Source organism: Danio rerio, chromosome 13 (genome assembly GCF_049306965.1).
Source record: "Danio rerio strain Tuebingen ecotype United States chromosome 13, GRCz12tu, whole genome shotgun sequence".
Taxonomy (NCBI): Eukaryota; Metazoa; Chordata; class Actinopteri; order Cypriniformes; family Danionidae; genus Danio; species Danio rerio.
The window spans coordinates 54,667,501-54,693,545 of record NC_133188.1 but is presented as its reverse complement, the minus strand read 5'-3'; the positions used below and the strand labels follow the sequence as shown (position 1 = coordinate 54,693,545).

At 38.2% G+C, this 26,045-nt stretch overlaps 1 protein-coding gene across 5 annotated transcripts in view; it reads right to left on the bottom strand.

Annotated features, from left to right (window-relative positions):
- dntt (deoxynucleotidyltransferase, terminal) overlaps nucleotides 1–26,045 on the bottom strand; it is a 621,669-nt gene that overhangs the window by 254,475 nt on the left and 341,149 nt on the right. For 3 of the 5 annotated variants that reach the window (XM_073919556.1, XM_073919554.1, XM_073919555.1), the window contains one exon: nucleotides 1,202–1,918. The exons of 1 other annotated variant lie outside the window; for it this stretch is intronic. In XM_073919556.1, coding sequence (XP_073775657.1) covers nucleotides 1,832–1,918 — 87 coding nt within the window. In that variant the 3' untranslated portion in view covers nucleotides 1,202–1,831. 5 annotated transcript variants of the gene reach the window in all.

Below are 26,045 nucleotides of genomic sequence, written 5' to 3'. Positions count from 1 at the left end.
ACATATATACTGCGATCGTGATTTTCGAAAGCCTTAAATCGCTTTGTAAACGTTTATTATTACCATTTCATGAGTCTCCCCATTCAGTTAAATAGAGCGCTTGGACCCGGAAGCCGCTTCGCGTGACGTCACACTTAACAAGCGGATAATATATATACAATATAGTTATAATGATATTTATACATGATCAAACTAGTGTGCAACTTAAGCAAAACTTAAATTGGTTTGCATTTGGTTTTGTAGTTCGGGCCTAAATAAATAATTGACTATATTGATTGACTATATAAAAATCTGTAGATCTTATTGATGCATTTATTGGGTAAAATTGCTACTTTTTACACATTTAATATGTTTTTTGGTCAAAATCAATGCAAAAATAGTCAGCAAAAATAAACCCAGCGCCGAAACTATTGCGGCATTGCTGCTTTAGCGACGCACATGCCTCACGCTGACGCACTTCTTCTATGTGCAGTATAAAAGCTCTAATCTGTTAAGACGGATGCCGAAAAAAACTTGTGCTGCTAATGTTCTGCTCACGCTTATAGTGTGAAACGGGCTTTACTGTTAAACTGCTTAAACCACTACTAAGGTTTTCCAGTCACATGCTTTTTTTTATCAGTGCTTTACAGATTGTTCTACCTTTTTATAACCAATGAATTGCTGACCAGAACATAGAAATAGACACAAAAACTAAAACTATATATAGCATGTATATAAGTGGTTTGTTCTACAGACAATCCAAAACAACCATTGCTGAAGGGGGCTAATAATATTGACCTTAAAATGCAACCCAGGCTCGTGGAAACGTAGCCCCACGGACGTTTCTGGAGGCCGCGAAATACATCCCGGGAGATACGTATTTGTGCAGTTTGTTTTGCAAATCTGCGAGAGGCCGCTGTGCACGCTTTTTTGCGTCTCAAACTCCTCTCTGGAGCACGCGCCGTTCGCGCCCGTGCTGTTCTCGTGTAAAAAAAAGCAGCCGGAGGTGGCTGTCGAGCGACTGTCTGTCCAACTGACTGAATAACTGAACGATCGACTGGGCGGGCGGCCGGCCAATCGGCCTACCCAACCACCCTCCTCCTCCTTCCCTTAACCCAAGCGACGATTTACAAAAGCCGTCCAAAAATTTTTTTCAAAATCAACTGATTTTGACCGCATTTCGGATTTCGCCATATTCTCACACCGTCACGAACTCGTTCGCTTTTATTTTTTGGATTCTGTTTTTCATCTTACCTGATTTCTGGAACCGCTCTTCCCCAGACTCGAACGCGGTCGTCACCAACGGCTCCTCCTCCTCCGGGCCTCCGCTCTGCCGACGTAACACTACGAGCTAAGCGGACTAACTGGTTGCAGCGGGTAAGGCCTCAACACGGAGGTGAGCCGTCAGCCGGCGGGCGTGGAGAAGAGGAGCGGTGTCACACCGCCTCGTAGCGTTCTCTCGGAAAAAACTAAATGCGGCCATACGTACCTCCGGCCACGTAAATCGCGGTCTCCAGAAACATCCGCGGGGCTACGTTTCCAGAATGAGCTTGGGTTGTTAAAATGGGTGTAAACAATTAAAAACTGCTTTTATTGTTGCCGAAATAAAACAAAAAAGACTTTCACTAGAAGAACAAATATTATAGGAAATATAATAACTTTGAAAAATACCTGAATCTGTTCAACATCATTTGGGAAATAATTAAAAAGAAAAAGTGATTTTTAAACTAAATCATAACTAAAAAGGCACAGACTAGTAAAGCTCATACACAGCTATTTCAGTGTAAATCAGATTCCCTCCGTCTCCTCTTTTCTGCTGCTGTTGAACATCTGCAGGTTTCAGAGAGTGAAATTAGGCATTTCTTTGCCAGGGCTCAATGTACTCTAAACCCAAATGCTGAAAGATGTCTTCCTCGGTGTTAGCGGGCAGGAAGGTTTTCTGGAGAAAGAGACAGAGAGGGAAAAGTTGCATGTGATTTTTTTGTTCTGTCTGAGAAATGGAGCATGTGAAGAGATGAATCCACTGAGAGAGGATGAAGAAGCGCAGCAGACGTGATGTTGGAGATCTAAAGGTCAGTGAATGTGATTGTTTCAGATCGCTGGATCCTCTGTGTTTTTAGATGATCGTCTCTAAGTGTTCAGTATAGCTGTGCATTTCTGAAATGTATTTCAGATGTCACACAAGGTCATGTAGATGTCTGTGTTTGGTGCCAGTTCTGTCTGTCTGACAGGCCATGCAATCTCAAAAACAAAATAAACTAAAGGGTACTGTACAAAAACAAACTATTAAAATATTTTAACAATATAATTAATGACACTAACACTGTCACATAACCAGCGATCGCTCTCCAGAGATCGCTGGTTCTCACACGAACACTATGGACTACACTTCCGCCTTCCTCTGGACTACATAGACATACATGCTTTCCGGTCACAATCACGTCTGCTCACTCATCAAGATTGATTACACTCTCATCAGCTGAACCTTGTCAGAGACTGATTACACACCCTTCATAAGCCACTCATTCACCCATCCAGGTTGCCGAGTCTGGTTAGCTGTATCAGTAGCATTACAAAGCGTTTTCCCTGTCTTGTTTCCAGTGTTTAGATCTTAGCCTTGTTAACCCGTGTTCTCCTGTTTAGCCGCCTGCCTTCTGACCTATTGCCTGTATACTGACCACGATTCTGGACTGCCTGCATATACCCGTTAGTACCTGTTTGATCATTGCTTGCCTGATGCTCAATAAACCTGCATTGTGGATCTTCCAGTTGTCTCTGTCACTCCCCCCATCATTACACACTATTACTAATACCACTAATAACACAAACTAGTAATAAATAAATTACGCTAGTATAATTGAATAAAAAAGAATAATAAAAAACAATAATTAAGAAAAGTATTTGTTTCAAAATATATTTCACACACACACACACACACACACAAATTGGAAAATTAACACTAATGAAATATAGTAGATTACCGTAAAAAAATTAAATAAAATAGTGAGAATCATCAAAGACTCGGATACAGAACTCAAATCTTTTTGAATAGGGAAAAGTGTAATGGTAAATAAAGCCCCGCCTACTAGTACAGGAGCCAATTCTCGATCACTATATGGTGAAAAAAGCCCGCCTTCTAGTACAGTAGCCGATCATCGATCGCTATTAACTGACAATAATCTCGGGAGGGTTCTGTCAATTTTTTGAGATTCTGACTTTTATAAATGAAACTAAAGGTACAGTTCTTGTTTAATTTTATTGGTGATTCCTAATATGAAGGTCAATCGTTAGCTTGACAAGCTGTTTTAGAGAATTTGATGTTTCCTGATTTAAACAAAATGCCCGAGCATACTGCCCGAGGGGTGTTTCAAAGAGTGAAATGACTTGCCTTAAAGGGACTTTGATATTGTATAGATGTATTATATTGCATTATATGTACTTTAAAACCTTGGTGTATTCACACTCTGGGCTCTATTGTAACGATCTAGGCACAAAGTCTAAAGTGCAAGGCGCAAAAGCATTAAGGTCGTGTCTGAATCCACTTTTGCTATTTTAAGGACGGTAAATATCTGCTTTGTGACCTGGTGCATGGTCTAACAGAGTTGACCTTATTCTCTTAATGAGTTCTGGGTGTGTTTTGAGCATAACCTGGAGTCTCATCTCTCATTCCCTTTAAGAGTCAGTTCCGTCACTCCATGGCTCATTTGCTATGTACATGGCGGACTTTGTAAGTGTAAAAATTCAACACTTCACAAGAGAAAAAACAGTTAAACAGAGCATCTGCAGCGCGCGGATAAAGAACGAGCCTCCTCCATTCAGCCTCTTTACTTTATCTTTACTTTACTCCTTTGGTGGAGTGAGGAAACGGTGGAAACTCACTCCACTGAACACATCTATCAGCCCACATGTTTAATTTCCTTTGTTAGGCGCAAAGATTTGTGTCAAAACTATTACTAAATTCAGTTCTGATCTCCAGCAAAGGAATAAATGAACAATAATAATGAAGTGTGCTCAGAAAACTGAGTTATATCCAAACACACGTCCTGTTCTTATGCTCCATATGCAGACGTCTCCAAAACCCCACAGCTGGACACATCTACACTTGTGTTTATTAAAACAAATATAAATTTGCAGATAATCAATAATACCGTTACAATCACCAGCGACCTCTAGCCACCAGAGGTCGCTGGAAATCATTCACTCTCATAGAACTACAAATCTGCTTGTAAATGGACTACATATTCAGTCATGCCACACACACACACACACCTGCTTCCTCATTTAGACTGATTACACTCTCACCACCTGAGGATTGTCAAAGACTGATTACACACAGTATTTAAGCAGCACACACACTCATTCACAAGAGTCTTGTTCACTGTAAAGTAGCATTACAACGCGTTTTCCTTGTCTTGTTTTCCTGTGTCTTGAACCTAGCCTTGTTCATTTAGTTATCCTTGTCTGCCGCCTGCCTTTCGACCTCTTGCTTGTTATATTGACTACGATTCTGGATTTACCTTTATACGTCTGTTTGCACCTGTGTTGACCACCGCTTGCCTGACCACTGCATAAACCTGCATTGTGGATCCAAACCTCAGTTGTATGTGTCACTCCCCAATGTTACAAATACTGCTAATAATAATAACATTATACAGATCTTCATGAATGAACTGAAGAAGCCCCCCGAGGTGGAGAAGGCATGGAGGCAGTGCTGTTTATATTGATGTAGAAAATCATCATCTCTGGATCATTTTAATCCTGTAATTGTTTTCATCTGTAAAGATATTTGTTGCTGTTTATCCTACATTTACATTTACATTTAGTCATTTAGCAGACGCTTTTATCCAAAGCGACTTACAAATGAGGACAAGGAAGCAATTTACACAACTATAAGAGCAACAATGAAGAAGTGCTATAGGTCTGTAAAGTCTAAGAAGGAAAGTATTAGTAGTATTAGTATTTTTTTTATTTTATTTTTTTTAGGTACAGTTAGTGTGATATTCAGAGAGGCAATTGCAGATTAGGAAGTGTAGTGGAGACTAAATAGTCGAGTTTTTAGTGGTTTCTTGAAGACAGCGAGTGACTCTGCTGTTCTGATGCAGTTAGGGAGTTCATTCCACCAACTGGGCAGATTGAGCGTGAGCGTTCGCGATAGTGATTTCTTCCCTCTTTGGGATGGAACCACGAGGCGACGTTCATTCACAGAACGCAAGTTTCTGGAGGGCACATACATCTGCAGAAGTGAGAGCAGATAAGAAGGAGCAAAGCCAGAAGTCGCTTTGTAAGCAAACATCAGAGCTTTGAATTTGATGTGAGCAGCAACTGGCAGCCAGTGCAAACGGATGAGCAGCAGAGTGACATGTGCTCTTTTAGGTTCATTGAAGACCACTCGTGCTGCTGCGTTCTGGAGCAGCTGAAGAGGTTTGATAGAGTTAGCTGGAAGCCCGGCTAGTAGAGAGTTGCAGTAATCCAGTCTGGAGAGAACAAGAGCTTGAACAAGGAGTTGAGCTGCATGTTCAGATAAGAAGGGTCGGACCTTTCTGATGTTATAGAGTGCGAATCTGCACGATCGAGCAGTTCTAGATATGTAGTCAGAGAAGTTTAGTTAGTCATCAATCGTTACTCCAAGGCTTTTCACCATTTTGGATGCAGTAACGGTTGCCCCATCCATCTGGATTGAAATGTTATGGTGTAAAGTCGGGTTGGCAGAAACTACAAGCATTTCCGTGTGTGTTCAGTAATCTGTAAGTGTTTGGATCTGCATAAGTGCATAACTAACACACTCTGCTGAACTTTAGAGCAGCTTTAAGTTGGTTAATGGCGTGGACTATTTCCTTAAAATAGCAATGCACCAGCAATGCGCCTTAACACACCTCCTTTATAGACCAGCACACACGAGTCCACAAAGTGGCGCAAATGGATTTGCTATGTAAACAACGTGGCACAAATCATGAAAATTAGTGTTGCTTTGTCTGAAAATAGCAGCAAATCGCGCCAAGCACCTTATTGCGCCAGGTGTATGATAGGGTATTAAATACTGTACCTTCCCTCTCTAACTTACCATACATTTTGGAAATTTCTAATGAATGTGAGTGTAAAGGAAAATCCATAAAACTTATGATAAAAAAACAAAAGCAAAAGATTGCAAATTGCATAAAAGTAACAGTAAAAACTCCAGCAGCATTCAGCCCAGCTCAGATGATGCCTACAAGAGCGCATTAGCAGCCGTCCTGACCTTGCGCAGGTGTGAAGGCACAGAGTCACTGCAGATGTCAGAAGAGATGAGCGAGAGCGCAGTGTTTGTGCGCTGCAGGCCTGAAGTCATGAAGATCTGGCTGGAGAGCCTGTCTGAATCACTGCACACACACCCTGCTGCCAGACACACACTGCAGCCCACTCGTCAGAGGAGATAGAAACATGTGAGCACAGTTAGCAGGAGCGACAGGCTGACGCACAGAACAGGTGCGAACACCAGCATCCGCTTTACACTCACATATGCTCATTTACAATGCAAATGAGGAGGCGGAGCTAGAGAGATTGAATCCCATGCACTATTCTTTGGCATTTGTCAGTATAAACAGTGAAAGTGTAAAACAGTGTGTGTTCACACATGCTCATTTACAATGCAAATGAGGAGGCGGGTTATAGAGATAGAATCACATACTTCTACACTATTCTTTGCCATTTTGTAGTATAAATAGTGAAAGTAGTGCATTTACTCTAACCATTTTAAAAAGAATAAGTGCACTTGAAATACTTCATGCACTTAACACTTGCATATTTGAATATGTTGTGGAAGGGGGGAAATATCAAGGCAAATGGGACTATAACAGTGGATTTACATATTTAAAATAATTACGATGCCTGTACAACTGTTAAACTATCATGCAGATGAAGGAGGAGGAGATAGAAACTTTTAAGTGCACTTAGAGTATTTAAAGCACTCGACACTTAACAGTTAATAACAGGAGAAGCTAACTGGGCAAAGGTTAAGGGACGGTAACAGTAAAGTTACATATTTAAAGTAATTATGATGCAAATGAGGAGGAGGAGCTAGAGAGATGTGCCAAAAATCGCATACTTCTACACTATTCTTTGCCATTTTGTAGTATAAATAGTGTACGATCACTCAAGATAATGTACAATGCAAATGAGTAGGCGGAGCTAGAGAAATTGAATCACATATTTATGCTCTATTCTTTATCATTTTGTAGTATTAATAGTGCAAGTAATGCATTCACATTGACAATTCTGAAAAGAAAAAAGAACAAATGCACTTTAAACACTTCATGCACTAAACACTTGCATATTTGGATGTTGTAAAAGGCGGGAAGCTATTGGGACAAAGGTTATGAGACTATAACACTAAAGTTACATATTTAAAGTAATTATGATGCAAATGAGGAGGAGGAGCTAGAGAGATGCACCAAAAATCGCATACTGTTACACTATTGTTTGCCATTTTTGTAGAATAAATAGTAGGGAGTGGTGCATTCACACTAACAATTAAAAAAAAAGAATAAATGCACTTGAAATACTTCATGCACTTAACACTTGCATATTAGATTATGTTGCGAAAGGGGAGGAAATATTAAGGCAAATGGGACTATAACAGTGAAGTTACATATTTAAAATAATTACGATGCCTTTAAAACTGTTTAACTATCATGCAGATGAAGGAAGAGGAGCTAGAAGCATTTAAAGTGCACTTAGAGTATTTAAAGCACTCAACACTTGCATAGTTGATTAGAGGAGAAGCTAACAGGGCAAAGGTTAAGGGACGGTAAAAGTTAAGTTAAATATTTAATGTAATTATGATGCAAATGAGGAGGCGGAGCTAGAGAGATGCACCAAAACGCATATTTCTATCCTATTCTTTGCCGTTTAATAGTATATATTGTGTACAGTTAAACATGCTCATTAACAATGCAAATGAGGAGGCATGGCTAAAGAAATTGAGTTACATACACTATTTAAACTACAAAATGGCAAAGAATAGTGCAAGTAGTGCATTCAAAAAAGTAGTGCAAGTAGAAAATTCTAAAAAGAATAAAGTGCACTTGAAATACTTCATGCACTTAACACTTGCATATTTGATTATGTTGCAAAAGGGGGGTATAAAGGCGAATGGGACTATAATAGTGGATTTACATTTTTTAAATAATCACGATGCCTTTAAAACTGTTAAACTATCATGCAGATGAAGGAAGAGGAGATAGAAACATTTAAAGTGCACTTCAAGTATTTAAAACACTCAACCCTTGCATAGTTGATTAGGGGAGAAGCTAACAGGGCAAAGGTTAAGGGACGGTAACAGTTAAGGTATATATATATATATATATATATATATATATATATATATATATATATATATATATACATACACACACACACACACAAAATAAATGATAACATCTACTATTCTTTGCCATTTTGTAGTATAAATAGTGTACATTCACACATGCTCATTTACAATGCACATGAGGAGGCGGGGCTAGAAAGATTGTATCATAATTATACACTATTATTTTTCATTTTAAAGTATAAATAGTGAAAGTAGTGCATTCACATTGACAATTCTGAAAATAATTCAACTATACTTCAAATTCTTCATGCACTTAACACTTGATGTTTAATTATGTTGCAAAAGAGAGGTAAATATCAAGGCAAATGAAAATATAACAGTGAAGTTACATATTCAAAATAATTACAATGCCTTTAAAACTGTAAAAACTATCATGCAGATGAAGGAAGAGGAGATAGTAACATGTGAACACAGTTAGCAGGAGCAACAGGCTGACGCACAGACCAGGTGCGAACACCAGCATCTGCTTTACACTCACATATGCTCATTTACAATGCAAATGAGGAGGCGGAGCTAGATAGATGCACCAAATATCACATGCATGTTCACTCTTGTCATCTGAAACTTACTACAAAACATACCCAGATCATGGATTTGACATTGAAAAGGTACAACAAAACATACTAAAAGTAACTTGTTTTAAATACAGCATCCTCTAGTGTATTTGACATCTGAAATGTACAACAAAATGTACCGAAAATAATGTGTTTTCAATTGGTAAAAATGCAGAAAGCGCCCTCTAGTTTGTCATCTGAAACATACAATATAATACACCCTTCGCAAAAATATATACAACATCCCCTGGTGCATTTTTCATTTGAAACGTTCAATGAAATATACCCTAAGCAACATATTTTAAATCCACAAAAGTGTAGACAGCACCCTCTAGTGGAAATGACATCAGAAACGTACCACAAAATATACTGAATGTTGTTTTTTTTTTTGTTTTTTTTGCAAAAATGTATACAACGTCCTTTAGTGGATTTGTCATCTGAAATGTACCATAAAACACACCCTAAGCAACATATTTTACATTCGCAAAATTGTAGACAGCACCCACTAGCAGATCTGACATCGAAAAGGTACAACAAAACACTGAAAGTAACTTGTTTTAAATTCGCAAAGATGTATACAGCATCCTCTAGTGGATTTGACATCTGAAACGTACAACTAACTGTACCGGAAGTAATGTGTTTTAAATTTTCAAAAATGCAGAAAGCGCCCTCTAGTTTGTCATCTGAATTTGTCACCTGAGTCGTTCAATAAGACACCCTACGCAACATATTTTACATTTGCAAAAATGTAGACACCGCACGCTAGTGGATTTGTCATCTGAAACATAAAATAAACGTACCCTAGGTAACGTATTTTACATTCTCAAAAGTATAGACAGCGCCCACTAGTGGATTTGACATATGAAACGTACAACAAAATGCACCAAAGGTAATGTTTTAAATTTGCAAACATGCAAAACATCGCCCTCTAGTGTTTTTGTCATCTGAAACGTACCACAAAACGTACTCTAAGTAACGTATTTCAGATTTACAAAAATGAAAACAGCGCCCTCTAGTTTATGTTAGCTGAAACATATAAAATACACCCTACGTATCATATTTTCTATTCGCAAAAATGTATAAAATGTCCTCTAGTGGATTTGTCATCTGAAACGTGCAATGAAACACACCTAAGTCACGTATTTTACATTGTCAAAAGTATAGACAGCGTCCACTTGTGTATTTCACATCGAAAAGGTACAACGAAACATACTGAAAGTAATTGGTTTTAAATTCACAAAAATGTATACAGCATGCTCTGGTGGATTTGTCATCTGAAACATAAAATAAACGTACCCTAAGTAATGTATTTTACATTCTCAAAAGTATAGACAGCGCCCACTAGTGGATTTGACATCTGAAACATACAACAAAATGCACCAAAAGTAATGTTTTAATTTTGCAAACATGTAAACATCACCCTCTAGTGTTTTTGTCATCTGAAACGTATCACAAAACGTACTCTAAGTAACGTATTACAGATTTACAAAAATGAAAACAGCGCCATCTAGTTTATGTTATCTGAAACATACAATGAAATACACCCTACAAATGATATTTTCCATTCGCAAAAATGTATAAAATGTCCTCTAGTGGATTTGTCATATGAAACGTGCAATAAAACATACCTAAGCAACGTATTTTACATTAGCAAAAATGTAGACAGCACCCGCTAGTGGATTTGACATCGAAAAGGTACAACAAAACATACTGAAAGTAACTTGTTTTAAATTCGCAAAGATGTATTCAGCGTCTGGATTTGACATTTGAAATGTACGAGTAAATGTACCGAAAGTAACGTATTTTACATTGGCAAAAATGTAGACAGTGCACGTTAGTGGATTTGACATCGAAAAGGTACAGCGAAACATACTGAAAGTAACTTGTTTTAAATTCAGAAAGATGTATACAGCGTCCTCTAATGGATTCGACATTTGAAATGTACAACTAAATGTACCGAAAGTAATGTGTTTTGAATTTGCAAAAATGTAGACAGCGCCCTCTAGTTTGTCATCTAAAACATATAATGAAATACACCCTAAGTATTATATTTTACATTCGCAAAAATGTATAAAATGTATTCTAGTGGATTTGTCATCTGAAACGTGCAATAAAACATACCTAAGCAACGTATTTTACATTGGCAAAAATGTAGACAGCACCCGCTAGTGGATTTGACATTGAAAAGATACAACAAAACATACTGAAAGTAATTGGTTTTAAATTCATAAAAATGTATACAGCATGCTCTGGTGGATTTGTCATCTGAAACATAAAATAAACGTACCCTAAGTAATGTATTTTACATTCTCAAAAGTATAGACAGCGCCCACTAGTGGATTTGACATCTGAAACGTACAACAAAATGCACCAAAAGTATTGTTTTAATTTTGCAAACATGTAAACATCGCCCTCTAGTGTTTTTGTCATTTAAAACGTACCACAAAACGTACTCTAAGTATTTCAGATTTACAAAAATAAAAACAGCGCCATCTAGTTTATGTTATCTGAAACATACAATAAAATACACCCTACGTATTATATTTTCCATTCGCAAAAATGTATAAAATGTCCTCTAGTGGATTTGTCATATGAAATGTGCAATAAAACATACCTAAGCAACGTAATTTACATTGGCAAAAATGTAGACAGCACCCGTTACTGGATTTGACATCGAAAAGGTAAAACAAAATATACTGAAAGTAACTTGTTTTAAATTCAAAAAGATGTATACAGCGTCATCTAATGAATTTGACATTTGAAATGTACAACTAAATGTACCGAAAGAAATGTGTTTTGATATTGCAAAAATGTAGACAGCGCCCTCTAGTTTGTCATCTAAAACATACAATGAAATACACCCTAAGTATTATATTTTACATTGGCAAAAATGTATAAAATGTATTCTAGTGGATTTGTTATCTGTAAGGTGCAATAAAACATATCTAAGCAACGTATTTTACATTGGCAAAAATGTAGACAGCACCCGCTAGTGGATTTGACATTGAAAAGATACAACAAAACATACTGAAAGTAATTGGTTTTAAATTCACAAAAATGTATACAGCATGCTCTGGTGGATTTGTCATCTGAAACATAAAATAAACGTACCCTAAGTAATGTATTTTACATTCTCAAAAGTATAGACAGCGCCCACTAGTGGATTTGACATCTGAAACGTACAACAAAATGCACCAAAAGTAATGTTTTAATTTTGCAAACATGTAAACATCGCCCTCTAGTGTTTTTTGTCATCTAAAACGTACCACAAAACGTACTCTAAGTAACGTATTTCAGATTTACAAAAATGAAAACAGCGCCATCTAGTTTATGTTATCTGAAACATACAACAAAATACACCCTACGTATTATATTTTCCATTCGCAAAAATGTATAAAATGTCCTCTAGTGGATTTGTCATATGAAACGTGCAATGAAACACACCTAAGCAACGTATTTTACATTGGCAAAAATGTAGACAGCACCCGCTACTGGATTTGACATCGAAAAGGTACAACAAAACATACTGAAAGTAACTTGTCTTAAATTCAGAAAGTTGTACACAGCGTCCTCTAATGGATTCGACATTTGAAATGTACAACTAAATGTACCGAAAGTAATGTGTCTTCAATTTGCAAAAATGAAAACAGCGCCATCTAGTTTGTCATCTGAAACACAATAAAACGCCCTAAGCAATGTATTTTACATTTGCAAAAATGTAAACAGCTCCCGCTGGTGAATTTGACATCTAAAGAGTACAACAAAACATACTAAAATATAATACTGAATTGTAATATAATATTACAGTTTTAGCGAACTGAAGTTTTCTTAGCGAATCTTGTGATTCAGCACTGACTTTTCAGCAAGTATTCTCCAGTCCTCAACACACACCACATGCCTCATCATGTCTGTCCGTTTCTGTAACTGAGAAAGTCTCACTCTGACTGTTCATCATGTACTCAGATCTGCGTGAACACAGACTTCACGAACACGTTTCGGCAAGCATACAGCTGCATTTTTTAAACTGTAAATTTGCTCACTCCATTCAAGCATTTTGTGATTCATTCTGGCAGCGCATGTTAAAATCCGGCCACTGGGAGACCATGAAGAGTGCAGAGATGCTCAAACCAAGCGTGATCCACTCGCCAAAATAAGCCTGGCTTGAGAAATGCCCATACAATCCCCACAATCCCTGCCTTCCTCCAGACGGGAAGAGCTCCAGATTAATTACAGTACACACACTCATCCAGACAGCACCGGCAAATCCACTGCACACTCTCGACACACAACATCCATTCACCAGCAGCTTTATTTAGCATTTAAGGTGTGTAATTTAGCCAATCGGTGGTCATTATTCTGTTATGATGCTCATTGATCTCTTGAGGAACTGCAATGTTGTTGTCTGCATAATTCGGAGTGTTTATCAACAAGAGCAGACCTGTGAATATCCTTGAAGTTGAAGTGTCTTTTTCATAATGAATACATCTTATTGCATTCAGCACAAATGCTCAGCGCTTTAAAATAAACTAGTTGCTTCATCATGACTGTAGTTAACCTGAAGGACAAAACTGCTATTAAATGTTTATGAAGTACAGTTGAAAGCAGAAGTTTACATACACTGAATAAAAAGGTATAACCACTTAAAAAAAAGACAGCGATTAAACTTCTTTCTCTTTTAGGTACATCAGGATGATCACATGTGTTTCTGATCTGCTTAATAGCAGAATAATGAGAGAGAGATGCTTTGAGAAATTGTTATAACTTTTCTTTGTTTACTTACAATCAGATTATTCTGCCTCTGGAAAAGCTCAGATGATGATGTCAGGGTTTTGGAAGTTTCTGATTGGCTAATTGACAACATTTGAGTTAATGTGAGGCACAACTGTAGAATAGTATTGAAGGAAAAGCTCAAACACACTGCTTCCTTCTGTGACAACATGGTAAAATTAACAAGCCAGAATCAACAACAAAGCCAGATTACAATCTGCTGAATTACACTGGGAAAAAGACTCATGTTTGGAGACATGTCCTGTGCTCTGATGGAGCTGAGATTGAACTGTTTGGCCATAATGAGCAGTGTTACATTTGGAGGACAAAGGGGAAAGTGCACAAGCCTAGAAACACCATCCCAACTGTGAAGTATGGGGGCGGCAGCATCATGTTGTGGGGCTGTTTTGCTGCAGGAGGGACTGGTCCACTTCACAGCATAGATGGCATCATGAAGAAAGAACATTATGGAGAAATACTGAAGCAGCATCTCAAGACATCAGCCAGGACATTAAAACTTGGCCACAAATGGGTCTTCCAGACAGACCATGACCCTAAACACACTGCCAAATGAGTTCACATGTGCTTTAAGGACAACAGAGTGAATGTTTTGGAGTGGCCATCACAAAGCCCTGATCTCAACCCTATAGAAAATGTGTGGACAGAGATGAAAAGCTTGTGCGAGCAAGACTCACATTCCATCAATTGGCCAAAATTCCATCAAACTACTGTGAGAAGCTTGTGGAGGGATACCCAAAACATTTGACCAAACTTATATAGTTTAAAAGCAAAGTATGTAAACTTTTTACTGTCTAGAAATAATAATAATAATAAAAAATTCTCCTTATTCTGGCATTTAGCAAATGTAAATCATTTAGGAAATCCTAACGGACCTAAAATAGTAAACATTTAGTATGATTTACCAGCAGATATGGTTATGTTCCTTTTTTTTTTAAGAGTGTATGTAAATGTCTGGTTATAAATGTTTATGCTAGTTTATTACAGTGAAAATGCCTGATTTTTGATTGACTGTATTGTCTAAGGGGTGTCATGGTGGCTCAGTGGTTAGCACTGTGACCTCACAGCAAGAAGGTTGCTGATTTGAGTCCCGGCTGGCACAGTTAGCATTTCTGTGTGGAGTTTGCATGTTCTCCCCGTGTAGCCGTGGGTTCCCTCCGGGTGCTCTGGTTTCCCCCACAGACTAAACACATGTGCTATAGGGGAACTGAATAAAATAAATAGGCCATAGTGCAAGAGTGTAAATGTGAGAGTGTGTATGGCTGTTTCCCAGGACTGGGTTGCAGCTGGAAGGGCATCCACTGTGTAAAACAGATCAAGTATAAGTTAGCGGTTCATGGTAGTCCAGTTTAATAATGTATAATAATGAATCTCATATCAACACAAAGGATTTTTGCAACCAAAACAAGAAAAAAAGGAGATGTTTTATTTTGCCGGCATCATGCTGTGAGTACCAGCGCTGTATGTGTTCTTTATCTGTGCATGTGTGTGTGTGTGTGTGTGTGTTTACAGTTGTACAGATCCAGAAGCTCCAGACACATACTGTTATTAATATACTTGTCATAGTGTTGCGTGTCAGAGTTTTCCTCGGCCCTAATAGTGTTTAAATGTGTGGAGCAGATGCAGAGCGGTCAAAAACACACACCCACACACACACACCAGCTGAGAAACACACAGATCTCAGAGACAGCTGGAGCACACAGCCCAGAATATGGAGAGAAGATGGCAGGCATCGCATCCACATCACGCCGCAGAATTAAGACCAACCACTGCCACCAACTGCGGCACTCCAAGAGGAAAATCTACACCCACAAACTGCTGGGAAATCTCACATTACAGCAATGAGTCAGCAAGTAAATGGATTAATGGTGAAAGTTTAAGGGATTTTTATTTTATAAATTTGGCACTGAAAACAACTATAGTAATGAAATCTGATGTAATGTGTATTTATATAGCGCATTTATTGTGTATGGCAATAGACCCAAAATGCTTCACAATCATTAGGGAGGTCTCTCCACACCACCACCAGTGTGCAGCTCCACTTAGATGATGCGACGGCAGCCACAGGACAACGGCGCCAGATTTTCACCACATACCAGCTATAGGTGGAGTGGAGAGACAGTGATAGAGCCAATTCAGTGGATGGGGATGATTGGGAGGCCATGATGGGTAAGGGCTGATGGAGGGAGTTTGGCCAGGACACCAGGGTTAAACCCCTAGTCTTTACCAGAAGTGCCATGGGATTATTAATGAGCACAGAGAGTCAGGACCTCGCTTTAACATCTCATCTGAAAGACGGCGCTCACTGACATAATAGTCCCCTTCACTATACTAGGATATTAGGACTTACACAGACCGCAGGTTGAGCGCCCCCTGCTGGCTTCATTAAAGCCACTTCCAACAGCAACCTAGTGTTCCCATGTGGTCTCCCATCTAGACACTGACCAGGCTCAGCCCTGCTTGGCTTCAGTGAGTATCCGCTCTTGGGCTGCAGAGCGATATGCCTGTGGCTAATAAAATAAAAATAATATTTTTACAGTGTTCATTTAAGTGGTTGATGATCATTATCAAGTTATGAATTAACCTTTGTTTAAAAAGCAGGTTGACATAACTAATTATCTAAACATTTTTAAATCAAGATGCATTTTCTCGTAATGTAAGCAACCAAGTAACCAACCAATAAAAATAACCAACCAACCAACCAGCCAGCCAGTCATCCAACCAATTAACCAGCTGACTTACCAACCAACCAATCAGCCAGCCAATCAACCAATCAACAAATCAGCCAACCAGCCAACTAATCAGGCAACCAGCCAGCGAGCCAAGTAACTAACCAACAAATCAGCCAACCAATCAACCAGTCAATCACCCAACCAACCGATCAGCCAGCCAATCAAACAATCAGCCAACCACTTAACCAGCCAGCCAATCAACAAACCAATCAATCAGCCAGCCAACCAACCAACCAACAAATCAGTCAACCAATCAACCAGTCAATCACCCAACCAACCGATCAGCCAGCCAATCAAACAATCAGCCAACTACTTAACCAGCCAGCCAATCAACCAATCAATCAGCCAGCCAACAAACCAACCAATTAATGAACCAGCCAACCAACCAGCCAGCCAATCAACCAATCAACAAACCAATCAATCAGCCAGCCAGCCAACTAACCAAAAAATCAGTCAACCAATTAATGAACCAGCCAAACAACCAGCCAGCTAATCAAACAACCAACCAACCAACCAGCCAGCCAGCTAGCAAATCAACCAACCAACTAGCCAACCAACTAATCAATCAACCATCCACCTAGCCAACAAACTAATCAACCAACCAGCCAGACATCAACCCATTAACCAGCCAACCAATCAACCATCCAACCAGCCAGTACACCAACCAATCAATCAACCAACCAACCAATGAACTGACCAGCAAATCAACCAACCACCCATCCATCCATCTATTCATACATCCAACCAACCAAATAGCCAGCACAGCAACCCACAAGCTAGCACACCAACCAACCAACCAACCAGCCAACCAGCACACCAACCAACCAGCCCGCCAGTACACCAAACAAATAAATCAATCAATCAATCAATCAATCAATCAATCAATCAATCAATCAATCAATCAATCAATCAATCAATCAATCAATCAACCAATCAATCAATCAACCAATCAATCAATCAATCGATCGATCGATCGATCGATCGATCAAATCAATCAATCAACCAATCAATCAATCAAATCAATCGATCAAATCAATCAACCAATCAATCAATCAATCAATCAATCGATCGATCGATCAAATCAATCAACCAATCAATCAATCAATCAATCAATCAATCAATCAATCAATCAATCAATCGATCAAATCAATCAATCAATCAATCAATCAATCGATCAAATCAATCAACCAATCAATCAATCAATCAATCAATCAATCAATCAATCAGCCAGCCAGCCCATCAACCAATCAGCCAAACAATTAATCAGCACACTAACCAAGCCAACCAACCAACAAACCCATCAACCAGCATATCAACCAACCAGTCAGCCAATTATCTAACCAACTAGCCAACCAATCAAATAACTAACCAACCAACCCATCCATCAACCAGTGTATCAACTAACCAGCCAGCCAATTATCCGACCAACCAACCACCCAAACAACCAATCAATAACCAGCCAACCAAATAGTCAACCATATTAAATTTATTTTCTCAATGACTTTATTTCATATCGGAACTACATTATTATTATTATACTCATTATTTACAGACATACAAAGCTATACTTTTAAATCCACACAAAAGTCACAAGCATTACATTATAATAAAGTCAACACGATCTAATTAACATTAAATGTACTAATATAGCTCTCTGCCCCCGACGGTTCAAGGAGAGAGAGAGAAAAAAGTACATTATAAATTAACAACACAACTTTTACCGATGGCAGATAATTAAATTCCTCATGCATAGACGAAGGCGAATGACATTACTTCTGTTAAAGGTCTGCATTTCCTTTGAAAATAAATTAGCTGTTAAAAAGATCTTTCTCCTTCATTTGCTGATAAATGTGAGCAGGACTGTTGTCTGCGCTTCTCTTGTGTGTGTGTGTGTGTGTGTGTGTGTGTGTGTGTGTGTGACGGCCAATGTCACATTAAGTAAATCTAAATGCATTAACTGTGTTAACTAAATTCATGGCCTAAAACATTTAATTAAAGTCTCGTGATTAGTTTGCTCAGTTATCGACTTCATGTGTTCTGTGTGTTTCGGCCTTCAGCACTTCTGTCGGATTAATGAAGACGCCATATGTTGCTTTATTCGTACAATAATGCACTTTATTTTTACACAGCAGCATTTCATTTCTGACTCTCAGAAACCAAAGTGTCGAACACAATTAAAGCTCTAATTGAGAAGAATAAGCGGCTTTGTGTTTTTTACCTGTCTGACTTAATCTCTGTGGGTTAATTAAGTGTTAACTAAGAAATAGAATGTCAGGTTAAATATCAGACCACATCTATGTTTTAATTAGTCTTTGATTTTCAATTGTGTAAAATAAGTTTGAGATAATATTCAACACTGGCTCATTGGAAAGGCTTCAGCTTACATTTTTGGGGATACTTTTCTCAAGGCCCCTAGAGATGCCTTGTGCAGCGTTATTGATGTGATCCAAGACCTGTAAAGTGATGATGCATTTATTTGTAAAGCAAAAGTACTTCAAGCAAGAAAGTAACCAATCAACCAAATAACCAACCAACCAGTCAATTAACCAATTAACCAACTAACCAAATAACCAATCAACCAACCAACCAGTCAATTAACCAACCAACCATCAAATCAGCCAATCAATCAACTAACCAACCAGTCAATCAACCAACTAACCAAATAACCAACCGACCAGTCAATTAACCAACCAATCAAATAACCAAACGACCAGTCAATTAACCAACCAACCAAATAACCAACCGACCAGTCAATTAACCAACCAATCAAATAACAAATCAACCAACCAGTCAATTAACCAACCCACCATAAAATCAGCCAATCAATCAACCAACCAACCAACCAGTCAATTAAATAACTAACCAAATAACCAACCAAAAAATCAACCAACCAACCAGTCAATTAACCAACCAACCAAATAACCAACCGACCAGTCAATTAACCAACCAATCAACCAACCAACCAACCAGTCAATTAAATAACTAACCAAATAACCAACCAAAAAATCAACCAACCAACCAGTCAATTAACCAACCAACCATAAAAGCAGCCAATCAACAAACCAACCAGTCAATTAAACAACTAACCAAATAACCAACCAACCAGTCAATTAACCAACCAACCAACCAACCAAATAACCAACTGACCAGTCAATTAACCAGCCAGTCAATTAGCCAACCAATCAAATAACAAATCAACCAACCAACCAGTCAAGTAACCAACCAACCAACCAACCAACCAACCAACCAAATAACCAACCAACCAATCAATTAACCAACCAAACATCAAATCAGCCAATCAGTCAACCAACCAACCAGTCAATTAACCAACCAACCAACCAAATGACCAATCAACAAACCAACCAGCCAGCCAATCGACCATCCATCGAATTAGTCAACCAATCAGCCAGCAAGCCAGCCAATCAAACAATCAACCAACCACTTAACCAGCCAGCCAGACAGCCAATCAACCAACAAACAAATCAGCCAAGCAATCAATGAACTAGCTAACCAATCAGACAGCTAATCAACCATCCATCCAACCAATCAATCAAACAGCCAGCCAGCCAGCCACTCAACCAACCAACCATAAAACCAGTCAAACAAATAGACACCTCCCAATCAACCGATCAACCAACCAACCAACCAACCAACCAATTAACCAGCCAACCAATCAACCAACCAACAAACCAACCAGCCACCACACCAAACAATTACCCATCGACAAACTAACTAACTAACTAACTAACTAACTAACTAACTAACTAACTAACTAACCAACCAACCAACCAACCAACCAACCAACCAACCAACCAACCAACCAACTAACTAACCAACCAGCCAGCCAGCCAGCACACCAACCAAGCAGCCAGTACACCAACCACTCAACTAACCAATGAATCAAATTAACCAATTAATTAATCAATTAGTATTTTTACAATTTTTTTTTTTTTTACTTTGTTAATTAATTGTGTATGATTTTTTGAGATCATAAGGGCTCATTGGAAATGCTTCAGCTTGCATTTTTGGGAATACTTATTCCAAGGCCTCTAGAGATGCTTTGTGCAGCATCATTGATGTGATCCAAGACCTGTGAAGTGATGATGCCAACCATTGAGGACCACAAAGACAACACATACTGAGAGATGATGCCAACCATAGAGGACTTCTAGAGGTCTCTATAAATCTGAATCAGGCTAGTTTCCCAGTAGATGCTGTGGCGGTCATAGAGGAGTGGAGACCTTGAGACTGATTCCTGTAAGACCCCAGTGACAGACGAGTCACACCAGCAGCTTCTCCATGATGGACGTTCAGCATTCTCCAGCCTCCGGCACCTAGACTGCAGCTCTGCACAAGAAGTTTGGCCAAAGAAGAAATGGTCGTGCCCAACTGAGCCTGGTTTCACTGAAGGTTTTTTCCTTCACTTTGGTCAGTGTGTGAAGTTTGTTCCTCCACTGTCACCACTGGCTCGCTTGGTTTGAGACTTGTAGAGCAGCACATGGTTAGATTTGCTCTTCAGTGTTTGAACTCTCAGCAGGGAAAATAAGGGCTTAATTTGTGCAGGAAAAAGCCAGATCTGCATCCGGCACCTCTGAAATCTGATCCAGTACCTCATTATACCAATCCCCCTCCTTTACTCGCTCTTCACTTTCTTCCGCAAACCAGTATTATTCTACTGCATTTATCTTTTGTAATCAGATGCAATGAGTTAATTATAAAAAATAAAGTTCAGAAACTGCACAAAAAGCTTTTCTTATTTCAACTTTTGATCTTGTTTCTAGTCCAAATATCTACAAATTTATAAACCTAGAAGCATTTCCCATACAAGCAAAAATAATAGGGGTGTCAAAATTAATTGTTTCTTCTGTGCACCGCGATGCAGACGCGGACAATTGGGTATCGATTCAGTAATAATCATAACTGGTTATTATGTACTGACGTCATTTATCTCATGTCACGAGGGAGGTGAGCGCCGGTATTTACAACACTCAGCCAACTCAGGGCCGGCCCGTGGCATAGGCACCATAGGCAAATGCTAAGGGTGCTGTATATCCAGGGGGGCGCCAGAAATGAGCGCGGTTCAGTTGGTTTTGTTTTTGATTTTCGATTTTGTTTACTTAAGGCGGCAGAGCTCGCGCTGAGAGGAGCTCTCTGTACACTGAAAAAAGTGTTGCAAACAATTTATTTGTGTTGAATTTAAACAAACAAATTAAGTTTAATAATGTTCAACTTAATTTGTTTGTTTAAATTCAACACAAATAAATTGTTTACAACCACTTAACGTAAAAAAATTGAGTAAATCCAAGGAATCATCTTTGAATTATTTTTTTCAGGGTAAGGGACCGTCGGAAAAGTGCTTATTTTTTTTCATTTTTTTAGTTTTTCTGCTCCGCTCAGCGCGAGCTCTCACTGTTGCAAGGGCTTAAGTGTGTGTGTTTGTGTGTGTGTGTGTGCGTGTGTGTGTTTGTTTGTTTTGATGCTGTCTATGTTTGTGAATGTGTTTGAATGAGAGACAGTGTGTTGCTGTGTGTCTGTGTGTTTATACAGACAGCATGTTATAGCCTCCCCCCTAAAATATAACACTGTATATGGAAAGCATCGTCAATGCACCGTGATGCACCGTGATATCGAATTGAACCGAATCGATGGCATGATAATCGTAACCGAACCGTGAGACCAGTATAGGTTCACACCTCTAAAAAATAATGTCATGTCATGTGTATTTATAAAGTGCATTTATGCTGCTGAATGGCCAAACACCCAAAGTGCTTCACTGTAGTTAGGAGGGTCTCTACACCACAACCAGTGCACAGCTCCACAGGACAACAGCGCCAGGGCTTCACCACACACCAGTTATTGGTGGAGTGGAGAGACAGTGCTGCCAATTCAGTGGATGGGGATGATTGGGAGGCCATGATGGAGGGAGTTTGGCTAGGACATCGGGGTTGTGCCATGGGATTATTAACAACCACTGAGAGTCAGGACTTCGCTTTAACATCTCATCTGAAAGCCGGTGCTCACTGACAGTATAGTGTCCCCTTCACTCTACTGGGGCATTAGGACTCACACAGACCTCACTAACACCACTGCCAACAGCTACCTAGTTTTCCCATGTGGTCCCCCATCTGGTTACTGACCAGGCTCAGCCCTGCTCAGCTTCAACATATTGTCTTTACAGAAATGAGTCAAAATGAAGTGAGTTTTTTCCTAAAACAAGCTAAAAACAAGATTATTTTTCTCACCCATATGGCAGATTATTTTACTGTAAAACTCACTTTATTTTCACTCATTTCTGAACACAAGACAACACTATTGGGAAATTGGACATGCAGTATATCTGTCAGATACAGTATTTACAATATGCAACACAAATAAACCTGCTCTTTTATTCTCTCTCTCTCTCTCTCTCTCTCTCACACACACACACACACACACACATTCGAGCTGAACATTTCAGCTTCAGCCAGAACTCACCGCTGTAGAGTATATGAAGACGATGATAGATGGACTGGAGGAGATAAAACATCACACCAGCATCTCTGGAGATCTGAAACACACCTTATCAAACCCGAAGACAGCTTCAGGAAGAAACTCTGACACCCAACTCAAAAAACCCAAGATGCTAGAAGTATTTAGGTCAGAGATTCTGCACATCAGATGTCCATGCTTTTGTCTTCTTTTGCTTTTCACACAAACTATTTTTGATGTTGCAATTCCTGCACCCAAAGAATACACTCTAAAACACACACACACACACACACACACACACACACACACACACACACATATATATATATTTATACCATTTTTTTTTTGGCTTAGCAGTGTATTAAAAGCCTAATTTAACTATTTTGAGTTGAATAAAAGCCTGAATATATGTACTTTGTGTATTAAAAGCAGAAATAAGTATTTTAATGTATTAAAAGCCCAAATTTAGAAACTTTTACTGTATAAAAAGCCAAAATAAGTATTTTTAGTGTATTAAATCCCAAATATAAGTATTTTTAGTGTATTAAAAGACAAATATAACTATTTTTAGTTTAATTAAAGCCCAACTATAAGTATTTTAGTGTATTTTACGATTATCAAAAGCCTAAATATAAGTAATAAGTTTATTGTGTTAAAAGCCAATATGAGTATTTTTAGTGTATTAAAAGTCAAATCTAAGCATTTTTGTGTATTAAAAGCCAATATAAGTATGTTTACTGTATTAAGAGCCAAAATAATTATTTTTAGTCTAATAAAAGCCAAATACAAGATTTATACATTTGCACATCAGCTTTAATTAATGTGTTGCATGTTTGCTAACCAGCCTTTTATACTGTATATTAAACAGGTCAGACTAGATTTGTCTAGTTTTCTAAAATATTATTTTTAAGTTATTTTAGTACATGGCTTTTACTAGTACCGGGTTGGACCCCTTTTGCTTTCAGAACTACCTTAATCCTTCATGGCAGAGATTCAACAAGCCACTGGAAATATTCCTCAGAGATTTTGCTCCATATTGTCATGATAGCATCACACAGCTGCTGCAGATTTGTCGGCTGCACATTCATGATTCCAATCTCCCGTTCCACCACATCCCAAAGGTGCTCTATTGGATTGAGTTCTGGGGACTGTGGAGGCCATTTGAGTGCAGTGAACTCATCGTCATGTTCAAGAAAACAGTCTGAGATGATTCTCAATTTATGACATTTTGAGTTACTGTTGCCTTTCTATCAGCTGGAACCGGTCTGGCCATTCCCCTTTGACCTCTGGCATCAACAAGGCATTTGCGCCCACAGAACTGCCACTCATTTCCTCTTTTTCACACCATTCTCAGTTAGTCCTAGAGAAGGTTGTGCATGAAAATCCCAGTAGATCAGCAGTTTCTGAAATACTCGGAGCAGCCCGTTTGGCACCACCAACCATGCCACGCTCAAAGTCACTTAAATCCCCTTTCTTCTCCATTCTGATGCTCGCTTTTGAATCATCTTGACCATGTCTACGTGCATTAAGGTGCTGCCATGTGATTGGCTGATTAGAAATTTGCCTTAACGAACATTTAGACAGGTGTACCTAATAAAGTGGCCGGTGAGTGCATGTGTTTTTTTGTTATTTTATTTCAAGTAAATCAAGTGGTTTTAGTTAACAACTGTGAATGTAAATATAAATATACAACTACATCCAAACATAAATAAATGCAAATAAATAAATAAATACTCTGAATGTAAATGGATGGAAATTGTATTTATTTATTGTTGTTTGTGTAATAAATATTAGCAAATGTAATTACCTCAATTTTTAACTGTATTAAAGTTACTAAAGGGCAGTATGTTGGAACAGGACAATACTTAATAAAAACTCGTCCAAATAATTCTAAAAAAAAATTAAATATTGAAATAGAAATTTAACTTTAAAGCTAAAAATGAAGTCCTTAGCTAGAGTGTATGTACAAAACAACTTCATGGAACATGATCTTATTACAAAAGAAAAAAAAAAATATAATTTTGACCCATGCAATTGCCCAAAATATACCCATGCAACACATGCCTGTTTTTACAAAGTCTACAATGCAGGAGAAAACGCACTTTAAAAAAGTGTTTACTTAAAAAAAAATCAATAAACCCATTGCCTTAAAAATGACAAGCTGATTTTACCTAAAGTGTAAGCATTTTCATTTTAACCTAGAACTGTTATATTCTCTTAACTTAATTTTTATAATTATGCGCATGGTTCATTTACTTAATAATTCCACAGGCAATGAGTTTACTCACTTATTTAAAGTCAACTAGTCGCTTTTTGCAGTGTACTGAGCTGTCAGACAGCGAGTATCTTTGTCTTTAAAGATCTGCTCTCTAGCTGACTCAGATGGGACGCCACATAAAGAGACTGCAGGTCATTACTGGTTAAAAGAAGCCTTTAAAAGATTTGATGTGTCCAGACTGAGTTCAGCAGATGGAGGATTTTATGAGCGTCTCTACACTCCTCCAGATTCAGATCATCTAGAGATGTTTGCACTGTGGGGGAGATGAAAATCCCTGTTACACTGCAGCACTGCCTTTCTTACTTAATGGCTTTCTTGCTAGTTTCTAGTCCAAAATCTATAAACATTCCTAAATCAGGAAGCATTTTCGAGATAAGCTAAACACAGCGTGTTGTTTTCAGAAAGAATTCTCAAAATTGAGTGAGATTTTCCCTAAAACTAGCAAGCTAATCAACACAGGCTCATTGTAGATGTGTACCCCCACATTTCTGGAGAGTGTGAATTATAGGCTGATTTCACACAGCCGCTTTTTTAAAAGCAAAATTTAGGCTGCGGAGGAAAGACACCTGGCAGAGTCACACAAGAACAAAGAGAAAGCAACACAAATTTATCATTTACCATATTTACTCTGTATTTCTCCCACAGATCCACAATTAGGTCACAATAGATTATAGCAGCAACTAAAGCCCCTGATGTTCAGTGTAATAAAATAAAATAAAATAAAAATTAAATGAAAATTATAAATAAATAAATAAAATAAAAAATAATAAATATAAAAATAAAAAAAAATAATAATAATAATAAATAAATACAAAAAATAAATAAATAAATAAATAAATAAAACAAAACTATATATACACATATATATATATATATATATATAT